The sequence below is a fragment of the Salmo salar genome, chromosome 21 (genome assembly GCF_965601325.2).
Source record: "Salmo salar chromosome 21, fSalSal1, whole genome shotgun sequence".
In the NCBI taxonomy this organism is placed as follows: domain Eukaryota; kingdom Metazoa; phylum Chordata; class Actinopteri; order Salmoniformes; family Salmonidae; genus Salmo; species Salmo salar.
Window position 1 is genome coordinate 45,639,014 of NC_138311.1, and position 12,122 is coordinate 45,651,135.

A 12,122-nucleotide genomic window follows, 5' to 3' on the forward strand; every position below is an offset into this window, starting at 1 on the left:
GTGCACTAAATAGGGAACACTAGGGGTGAGATTTGAGACGCACCCTCTGAATGAACCTCGGAATAACTCTCACCTCCCCAACACGCAGCCCTATCATTACAGGGGCTTTCAACATCCACTATAGATGTTGTTCAGTAGCATCATGGGTAATTGCAGATAGAAAATAATACCAACTAATATGTGCTTTTGTGTATGTTTTATGGTGTTTCATCCCTCTTTGGAACGATAACGAAGCACAGAGGAGATTTCAGACCGAACATAAATTATATTCTAGTGGCAAGACATTTCACACCCAAGACAAAATGTACACCCATATCAAGTCATTGTTAAAAGGGAACATTAAAGGAAGTACAAAAGGTAAGAGCACAAGAGGCAAAGCAGTCTGAATATAGTTGTGAATATAGTTTGTCTATAACCTTCTGAAATTATGAATGCTTTTTAATCAACAATGTTCAACTCTACAGCAGAAAAAAAGGTAAAATGCCTTACTACAGTTGACTTTCAGTGTGATCAATAGACATTCAAATAACTAGTGGGTCCTCACAGAAATCTTTTGCCATCTTTTTACCCACCTGTACTGTTTTCTTGTGTCATATCTCCCTGCGTTGGTCTCCCTGATCTTTGTTGCCAGCACTCGCACAATGTTCACAAAAAGGATAAAATTCAGCTGAAAAGACAATTGGAAAAAGTTCTAATTAGCTGAACCAGAGATAATAGACACTTGATTGCAGAGAGTACATGTCCTCTGCTTGAAACATATTCCCTCATTTCTCTAATCTCCTCACTTCTCTAATCTCCTCTCAATTCTATCTCAAAAGCCCATCCTCTTAGCACTTAATATCTCTTTACAATCCATTGAGAGATAACATGGGCTTGACTGTCAGGGGGCATTGAAGCATGTTGATACATGATATAGAGTTGGGTAGGTTACTTTCTAAATGTAATCAGTTACAGTTACATGTCCAAAATTGCAACCAGTAACTTGTCCAATATTTCAACCAGTAACCTGTCCATAACTGTAATCAAAACTCAGTAATGTAATCTGATTACTTTCAGTTACTTTCCCCTTAAGAGGCATAAGAAGAGGACAAAAACGATCCATAAAATGCATTTCCTGTGTCATGATGGAACAAACTTAAATTTGCGCCTTATTTAAATTCTGAATTGAATGTCATTAGAAAGGTTTCTTAACGTATTTTTCTGCAAATATTCTTTCTGAATTAAAAAGTAATCCAAGAAGTAATCATCTAGTTTTTCGAAGGTATCTGTAATCTGATTACAATATTTTTCACTGGTAACATAACTGATTACGGTTAAGAAAAAAGTAATCCATTACATGTAATCAGTTACTCACGAATCCTGATGATAGACCATACAGTGCCTGGACATGTGAAAACACAGGTTCTATCTACCGTAATTTCCAGACTATAAGCCGCAACTTTTTTCCCACGCTTTGAACCTCGCGGCTTAAACAATGACGCGGCTAATATATGGATTTTTCCCGCTTTCAATTTTTTTTTCATCAAATAAACACATTCTGTGACGTGCTCAGTTTTTTGGCAGCATGAAGCTTTCATTAGACCAATGAAATTGCCGAACGGGTTAAGTTTTTTTGTTTACTGTTTAGATTAAATCGAGCGCTCTCAAACTTCCCATCATTCTGATTACGGTAGTCATTTTGTCACCCTCATCATGGCAAAGACACGGAAAAATGCATCTGATGCAGCTTTCAAGTTGAAGGCGATTGATCTGGCTGTTGGAAAAGGAAATAGAGCTGCTGCACGGGAGCTTGGTCTTAATGAGTCAATGATAAGACGTTGGAAACAGCAGCGTGAGGAATTGACTCAGTGCAAAAAGCAACTAAAGCTTACTGCAAATGTTTTCTTTTTTGTCACAAGCCGTGTTTCGTTAAAGCCTATTTATTTTTGTTACAAGCCGTGTTTCGATAAAGCCTGTGTAAAGTTAATTTGTTTCAATGTACCGGTAGGCACCTGCGGCTTATAGACATGTGCGGATTATTTATGTTCAAAATAAAATAAAAAAATAAATTCAGTGGGTGCGGCTTATATTCAGGTGCGCTCAATAGTCCGGAAATTACGGTACCATGGTATATCAGTGGATCAAGTAATTCAGTACGAGTACGAGTTATAGAACTCCATATATAATATAATAAGAGACTACAGGCTTTGAAATGGGGTTCAAGGAGGGTTCCGCGTATTGAGAGGGCATTCGTTTCCAAACTCATCATTTTGCCTGACTCATATACAGAATCAGGTCATTGTTCCGTTCATGATGAATGATCGATTCTCTCTGAGGAACACCTCAGCGACGGCTGAAAATGGCATGATGAAAAGTATTAATTTTGAGACGTGTGGCAATCAGTTGAATGCCTTTTGCCTCAGTATAATTAATTAATTAGAAAAATGCAAATGGGACGTTTATGTATTTAGGCTTTCATTCTGACAGAGGGCTCTGTCATGACGTTGGCCTGTGGGTAAGGTTTATGACCCCCCCCCATAAATACCTTTCTCCCTTCCCCTCTCTGACCCTACTGAAGGACTGCTGTCCTGAAGGACTGCTGTCCTGTTAAATATAGAGAGTCTGGGAACATCAAACAAATGGGGAAAGGAACCATATTTTGGTAATAAAACCAGTTGGAAATATGCTTTGGAACGTGATGAGTATGGATGTCAGTTCGTTGTTATCTGAGACATTATGACTGATGACAGGACGACATAAACTGTACCTGAGAAAGTATACACCCTCTAGTTATCAGAGTAACATGGAATTGTTATGCAATTGAAATGTTTGATATTGGAATTGTTTGTTAGGAGATTAAATGTAATTTTAGCTTCCAAATGAGAGAATTGGGTTTTCATAAGGAAAGTGCCCTGCTTGATCAGTGGCCCACCCCTGTGAAGAGACAGGGGTTATAAACGATGAAACACATCCCTCCCCCTCTCCACTATATAAGCCTTTGATGAAAAGATAACCACGTTGTTCCAGCACGTGAGGTCTGCAGCCTCTACGTTAGAAGGACACACAGGTCAAGTACAGAACTAAGCCAACCTCGGCGTGAGCTTTTGTGGCGAATGGTATGAACTTTGAGCTTATTCACTACAGAAGTGATACTTCCTAGCCGTTGAGTTAGCAGCGGCCGCTGTAAACGTGGGCTAGGAAAGGACGGACGACGGATCCAGTCTAACAACCAGACGAAGATACCACCACGTATCCAATTTACCACCAGAGACATTCTTCCACTAACAGGAAGATCTGTTGGCCAACCCGGCCAGCATCTACGACCAATCTACCGAAGCGCAGCTCAGAGTAAATATTTATTGCATTTTCCTTTTCCAAATGGGCGGTAATTTAGAATGCATAAGATCATGTATTTACGATAGCATAGCTGCTGTTTCTGTGTTCCTAAATCTTCCCGCTCTTTCATTCAAGCCCAACCCCCTTTCCTTTGTGTAACCAGCCATCATATCTGTTCCGTCTACCGGGACGTTTTCTGTATGACATCATTTGTATTCTGTGTATTTGTAATTCTGTGTGATTAGTTTAGGTATTTAGTAAATAAATAATTAAACCCAATTTTGTATTGCTGATTCAACTTGTTAGCCCAGAGTATACTCTGCTTCCTAAGAATTTAACATTGTTCAATGATCCGAAAAGGGTCTGAACAGACATTTTTGGCGCACCCTGAGTGGACTCTAAAACTAGGCCGCACGTTTGGGTAATTTCGACATTTGGAGCCCCCGTGCGAGGAATCTAAAATAGGATGAAGCTTTCATTTTGATTCAGCCTATATAAAATTGAAACGCAGATTACATAATATACCAAGTTTATTATATACATTATGGGAATTGTAGACCGGAATTATTGGTGTGTGTGTGCTCTGGAGAATCGCCTCCGTGTTGTGCTCTGAGGTAGTCAGTGGCGAGCATAAGCTATACAGTTCTGTAGGAGGACTGGTAAAGCTATCTGAGAAATAGCGCGTTTGGCCAAACGCTAAGTATTTCTGCCCCTCGCGTTTCAGATGCGTGTTGGCTAGGTCATTATTAATTTCTCGAGCGAGGACAAAGACCCAGCCGACTGAAATTTAGGAGAGATTAGCTTGACCAGCGATAAGTATCTCTCTGTCTCGCTCGCGTTTCGATGCGAATAGACCACGGTGCATTTCGATTGTTTGACGCGAGTTCCGGTTAAAACATCGTCAAATATCGCCGAAAAGGGTTTGAACATAATACGTTATAAGTAAAACCTTTCCCTTGCCAAGGGAATCCTATGTTGAGCATTTTTCAGGCATCAAGTAGCATTAGCTTGCTCGAGATGCTAAGCTAACAAAAGGGAAAACAGCCATTTTGTTTTGTGCCACATTGTAATTCATCCGACTTGAGTTGGATTTCAGCGTGTGCCAGCAGGGACCTCTGAAGAGTCACCAGTACTTTCCTTCAAGAATAATTAGTCAGGTGACACTCAAGTCGTTACTCGTGATATCCAGACGGATATCGATGTCTTATTCAATTGAACTAATAAGTGAAATTGCCAGATTTACATTCTCAAGTGGATCTTTTAAATAAGTTTTCTAAATGAGACATTGTAATCTTTTTCCCACATTAACCTAGATGAATAAACCTCTCAGGTTAATTAAAGTTTAAATCCCAAATAGCCTATACAGGTTTGATTTATCATTAAAATTGATCAATCAGTCAAATTTGGTTTTTACAAAACCCATTCAGTAATCCAGTACTGACAGAAGTCCCGCCCCAGCGGGAATCCCATGTGGCTTCGGCCCAAGGAAGAAGTGTACCTAAGTGGGGAGTATTCCCAACATTTGATCTACTGTTTACACTTATGATATCCAATCAATGGAGATTGTATGGATTATCATCTCATTCAATTTAATAAGTTAAATTGTTGAACATACCTTAATGTTCTTGCAATCAAATGAGACACTTTTAAACTTCCCATATTAACCTGGATGAAGCAACCTCAGGTTAATTCAAGTTTAATACCCAGATAGCCTACCCAGGTAGGATTAATCATTGGCATTGATTAATTAATTCAATTTGCTTTTGCAAATTCATTCACGTCCAACTTCCACATTACTGGTACAGTACTGATGGTTCGTCAACATCTATAAATAGATTAAACTTGTCTTTGCAGCTTCCAATGAATTCCAAATCCAAACATTGAAAAAAATTAGGAACATTTTTCCTCTAAATTTTTCTAATAATGTGCAAGCTACCAAAGGAGGTGGTCACCACTCCTCCGCTAATTAGTGAACCTCAACCCATAAAAGGATCGATCTCTGACCTCAGCAGGGATACCAACCCTAATTATGACATTAGCGAAAACACAGCCGAAATTGCGAACGCTCTCCAAAATCAACCATCAAACACAGGCTTTGTGACGGTTCTCTCCACTTTAGCACTTATGTATCGCCATCAAAGGTTGGCATCGATCCAATACCACAGTGCACAGCTGAAGCACGTGCAAGACATGGCTAACATGAGAGCAAAGGTGGAGAGAACTGAGCAACTATTGACAAAAGCAGGAAATGAAAACATTCTGCTAGTCGAGGAACTGCGTTTGAAATCGGAAGAATTAAAAGTAATTGCAAATACGTATGACGATGAACGAGCACAAACTCTCCAACAAAATCATCGTCTGCAGGAACAACTCGATTTAGCCAAAACTAAATGCGATGTAGTCCATGCCAAACTAGATAAATCTGTCGAGTTATCTACAAACAGGAACGTGCAATTTGATAACATGCAGGCAGTTTTGTTGAACGTTACTCAAGGTAACAATGTTCTACTCCAAATTCTGCAGACCAATGACGATCAGTTGATGAACACAATGACAAAGTTGGATGACAAATCAGCAGAACTTATTGAAGTTGCTGACCAAATGAATGACGAGAGAACTCAGGTGATGAGGATGGAAATATTGATTTCTAAGCAAGCAGAGGAAATCTCATCACTGAATCTCTCGCTCCGTACTCGAGACCTCTATCTGCAAACCATGACAGATAAGTTTGAGCCCGAAAGGAGCAGGTGTGACACTCACGTGTCCAAAATTGGTATTCTAAGCGCTCAAATGGACTCTGCAATGCTGCAGAAGACCACCCATAGGCACCATCTGGAGGAAGTCCAGAATGGTCACGCTCTACAGCATGACTACCCATCCAAGCAACCGGAGTCCGGTACTCAAAGGAGTGAAGACGATAGGTTTCAGACATTGCCTCCATCATGTGTCCCTCAGTCTTCTCCTCTTGGCCATTCGGCACTGAGTAATATGGAGCCTCTTGGCCAACAAAGCCAAAGCACGGCTTCTCCTCTTGGCCTGTCGGCCCCAATTTCTCCACAGGATGAAGCCAACCCTCTCCGGCCGCTTGGCGCGGAATACCTTGACAAACTCGTCAAGAATTTCCCCACCTTTGACCCCGTTCCAGGTCATCCAAACGATACTGAGACGTTCCTAGCTGACATAGAGGACGCGTTGGGTGGCTACCCGAATGCTACGGGTTCTGACAGGGTTTACCTGTTGAAGCGAACGTCGAATAGACACGTGACAAGGTTCATTCGTCTACAACAGCAACACGTGCTAAATGACTACGCTAAACTTGCCACAGCTTTGAAATTAGAATTCAGTGGTTCTGCGACTCGCAAACACGATAGCTCACTGGCTAACACGGTCAAACAAGCTCGGAACGAACACCCACAAGCTTTCTATCATAGGCTTCGTTCAGCTTACTTTGGCCTACTCACGGAAACAGGAATGGAAGAGCTGTTACCATTCAAACAAATGTTTCTGTCGAACATGTATCCCACCTTCATTACCTACTTGGGCCCTGCAGCCCACGTTGGCTTGCCTATCTTACAACTCAGAGAGCTTGCAAGCACAGCTTTTAAGGCATCAAAAGCTCGCAACGCTAAGAGCCCTGACCACTCGGTTTTGAAGTTTGACCAGGAGCACTCACTCCAGTTAGAGGGTGCATTATCAGGTATTGGAGCGTCGAGAGCTGACGCACAACAACAGTTTCTACCACGAAACCATGATTCCAATAACCGCCGCGGTCGAAATAACTGTAAAGTACGTCGCCTTCAAAACGACTACCGCTACAATCGACCTGTTTGCTACGTTCCTGCACCCAACCCGCACAAAGTGTCAGAACACAAGGGTAACAAAGGGTTGAAGGACGATCAAAATGTAGACCAATGTTCTCCAGAAGTCCCACTACGGGAAGAACTAAAGCGAGAACAATTTGAGAAAAGGGTAAAAGATAAGTCACAAGGACTAGACAGGGAATTACCGGACACTAGGTCCACAGAAATTAACACCCATAGCAAAGACGTTAAAGTTCAAATTTCTCCCGCTCTCATTCAAGACCCTATCCAGGGCCCGCCTGATCAAGAAACAAGCCCCCGGGCTTTGTCTGTAGACTCTGATACAAAAGTTGCGAAGAAAAAGGTAAAACGCTTCGTTAAAGCCAAGCCCACTCAAAATCGGAAAAGTCAATCTGCTTCCACCTTGAACAGAAATGGCACATCACATCGTTGCGAACAACCACTCCACTTTGTGGGGAATATGTCCACTAACCACGAATCTAAACGGCCATACCTGGAAACAGTCCTGGAGGACTGTTTAACTTGTCATGCGCTAATTGATTCGGGTGCGACAATATCACTCATCTCTCAAACATTGTTTGTTGATCTCAAAAGGGTTTTGAAGCCAACTAAACGTTGGTTAAAAGTGGAACGATGCGAAACTACACTTCGAGGGGTCACTCAGACTACCTCGCCTCTCACATTGAGAGTCATGCTGAAACTACACTTCAAGGACGTATCGCTCGTTCACTCTGTGTATGTTACCAGCCTCGAAACTGTACCCCTGCTACTTGGAGCAGACTTGATGGATCGATTACTCCCATTGATGGATTGGAAAACCAACCAGGTATGGTCACAGGCCACAGTGACTTTTCCACTGACCACACTGTCTTCCCCTAACGCTAGCTGCAACGCAGTCATTCACGAGGGGTATCTGTCGAAAGCACCCCTTGGGAAGAAAAAGTTTTGAAAACACTTGGTGCAGAATCCGATCCGAGGAGATATTACGATATCTCGACACATTCCATCAGCCAATCTGATTGACCATTCTTTTCATGATTTCGAGCCCGCTGTCTCTGTGAATGAGCAACTTCCCTCCTCCTTGCAGTCGTGCAATACGGTAGTTGAGATGAACTTCTCTTGCCCTTCGGACACTTCCGCAAGCACTGCGGCCATCTCAGCAAGAAAAACATCGATGCACAGAGTATACTCTGCTTCCGATGATACACCTTCAGCTTTGTTGGGGAATTTCACCCCTTACAATGACACTAATGGTGTCAGTCCAGCAACTGACCCGATGACACCCACTGGTGAAACACTTTGCGATATCACAGACCGATATCCTCGTCTCAGTTTGCAGGTACTGAAGAGGTTGCCACACGCGGACGCGGTGGTGACTGACATACCTCGACAGCCACTGAGTGCTTTGAAGCACAAACACCAAGAGATTTGGTTGAAAGGTTACAGCCATTCTCATGATAACGCGGCCACTGACAACTCGTACATAGGGTCCGACCTTTTCGTTTGCGCCTCGGACACCAACACCACCCGCTGGTGGGGGGGTCCCGAGACACAAAGGGGGGGAATAGTAGCCCAGACCCATGATGAGCCTCATCGAGGCCGGTGGGGGGGTCGAGACTACGGACAACACCGTACGAGGCCACCAGAGCATAAATCAAATCTAGTTGTAAACTCCCCTATGAGAACAGTGAGGAGCAGACAGGCCCTTAGACGGGGATTATCTTAGAACACGTCTAAGATAGTACTGAGGTGTACCACACTGGTCGTAAAGGAAGTCCAGTGGACTTGTCCACCTCCAAAACAAATGGCAACAATAGTCATTCCTTGCCATGTGTAGGTTCAACTACAATACAACTAGTAATATGCTCCAATCATGTGTTCCCGGTAGATAATAGTTCAGAATAAATCGGTAGGACAACTGGACCCCTTGAATACCAGTACCAATACCACAGTCAGTCCAGCAACACTCAGTAAGAGGATTAGTAACCTCACAAGTTAAATTGCTATTGATAATAGCAACATAGGAGTCACTCAGAGTGCAACACGGGGAAGGGAATCTCCATTGCACTCTTCCAATGGTTAACACATGCCACTAATAAATAGAACCCTCCGTTCAGGAGAAAAGTTATTAGAAGTCATGAACCATGATCACACCACGTACGACTGGTCTAATACTTAGAGTACTTCCGTCGTGAGGTTAGCTCCTCCGTGGATAACATAGCTATGAAATAGACTTCATACCTACCGCCACTACAATAGTGGAAGACACCGTGACTTGTAGAAAACTACTACAGACTCCCTTGACACCAATTCTGACTGACCTCCAGGCATTGACCTGAAAATGACCTGACTACGTCAGACTCATTCTGAACAAGTTGTAATCTGCCAGGATACTTGGTTTTCTTCCCTTGACATGCGCGATTGTGTAAGCATAAACGCACATGCACAACGGAACATCCAATTAGGATTTATGCTTGGATCACTTAAGGGTCCAAGCAAAATACCAGCCTTATTAAAGTTGAACATTTACTTCTAGGCCTTTGACTCTACAGCACTCACCAGTTTTCTAACCAGAAGTCCATAGGTCATCCCTGTAGACTGACCAAAACTAGTGCCTTACAGCTGTAGACTTATCATATAGTTGTCAACTTAGGATAGTACCCTAAGCGCCACCCCGCAAATTAGGAAAGCCCTAAATATGTCATTAGACAATGCCATGATAGGGTCATTTTGCCAAGACCATGGACGTAGATAGAATACAGTCCAATTAGATGATTAAGGTGGCATAACTATATTTTGTTTTGTTTATGCTTTCATTCATTTTGTTCATTTTCTTCGGCACATAGAAAGTGATAAAGCCATAAACAACTCCCCCATACAACCATCAGTTAGTGCCACAACGCCGCTCATTTGGGAGGAAATGTAATGATATATTTCATGAGTGTGTGTGCGTTGTTAACATCTGCCTAAGTTACTGCCCAGATATTCCAGTCTGGACGACCAGACGACGGGTCCGGAACGGCGATCCCAATCCGGACATCCGCTTCCGAGCCATGGAACGGACATCTTCATTTGCAGAGACCCTACCCGGGTCGACCACCAGAGGGGGGAATGCAATAGCAACCACCAACTGGACATCTGCTGCCCAGCCTTGGAGCGGACTTCTTCATTTGCAGACACCCTACCCGGGTCGACTGCCAGATGGGGACCACAATGATGATCCACAACCAGGACAACCCACGTTCATTTTTATGTTGGTTTACAACATGCAGGTTAATCGCAAGATTGAACCCAACATGGGGGGACTGTCATGACGTTGGCCTGTGGGTAAGGTTTATGACCCCCCCCCCCTTAAATACCTTTCTCCCTTCCCCTCTCTGACCCTACTGAAGGACTGCTGTCCTGAAGGACTGTTGTCCTGTTAAATATAGAGAGTCTGGGAACATCAAACAAATGGGGAAAGGAACCATATTTTTGTAATAAAACCAGTTGGAAATATGCTTTGGAACGTGATGAGTATGGATGTCAGTTCGTTGTTATCTGAGACATTATGACTGATGACAGGACGACATAAACTGTACCTGAGAAAGTATACACCCTCTAGTTATCAGAGTAACATGGAATTGTTATGCAATTGAAATGTTTGTTAGGAGATTAAATGTAATTTTAGCTTCCAAATGAGAGAATTGGGTTTTCATAAGGAAAGTGCCCTGCTTGATCAGTGGCCCACCCCTGTGAAGAGACAGGGGTTATAAACGATGAAACACATCCCTCCCCCTCTCCACTATATAAGCCTTTGACGAAAAGATAACCACGTTGTTCCAGCACGTGAGGTCTGCAGCCTCTACGTTAGAAGGACACACAGGTCAAGTACAGAACTAAGCCAACCTCGGTGTGAGCTTTGGTGGCGAATGGTATGAACTTTGAGCTTATTCACTACAGAAGTGATACTTCCTAGCCGTTGAGTTAGCAGCGGCCGCTGTAAACGTGGGCTAGGAAAGGACGGACGACGGATCCAGTCTAACAACCAGACGAAGATACCACCACGTATCCAATTTACCACCAGAGACATTCTTCCGATAACAGGAAGATCTGTTGGCCAACCCGGCCAGCATCTACGACCAATCTACCGAAGCGCAGCTCAGAGTAAATATTTATTGCATTTTCCTTTTCCAAATGGGCAGTAATTTAGAATGCATAAGATAATGTATTTACGATAGCATAGCTGCTGTTTCTTTATTCCTAAGTCTTCCCGCTCTTTCATTCAAGCCCAACCCCCTTTCCTTTGCGTAACCAGCCGTCATATCTGTTCCGTCTACCGGGACGTTTTCTGTATGACATCATTTGTATTCTGTGTATTTGTAATTCTGTGTGATTAGTTAGGTATTTAGTAAATAAATAATTAAACCCAATTTTGTATTGCTGATTCAACTTGTTAGCCAGGGTTCGTGAAGATAGCCAAGAATTTACAACTTTCATTATGAGACTGAAAATAAGATAAGGGTTAATATTGACTGCTATCGATGTAAAATATTACGAAGTATTTTAAGAGTTTATTCGGAAGATAACGGCTCTATAAACGTTCTTCCGTGGTGCCCCGACTTTCTAGTTAATTACATTTACATGATTAGCTTAATCAGGTAATATTAATTACAGAGAGAATTTTATAGGTTAGCATGTCATATCACTTAATCCGGCATAGCCAAAGACACGACAGCTCTTAGAATGGGGCTCCAAATGGAACTCAACATCCATTAAACAACCTGTCACTTTGTATGAGGAAACCATGACAACTTGAATACAGAATACATTAAAACCATGACAATGAATACGGAATATATTAAAACCATGACAATGAATACAGAATACATTAAAACCATGACAATGAATACAGAATACATTAAAACCACGACAATATGAATACAGAATACATTAAAACCATGACAATGAATACAGAATACATTAAAACCATGACAATGAATACAG

The 12,122-nt window shown here is 42.4% G+C and overlaps 1 protein-coding gene across 1 annotated transcript in view; it reads right to left on the reverse strand.

The window, feature by feature from the left end:
- The window catches only part of pth2ra (parathyroid hormone 2 receptor a), a 120,184-nt gene that overhangs the window by 12,780 nt on the left and 95,282 nt on the right, over positions 1-12,122 (reverse strand). The window contains exon 10 of the mRNA XM_045704397.2: positions 573-667. Within this exon, the coding sequence (XP_045560353.1) occupies positions 573-667 (95 nt within the window). The remainder of the gene's footprint in view (positions 1-572; positions 668-12,122) is intronic.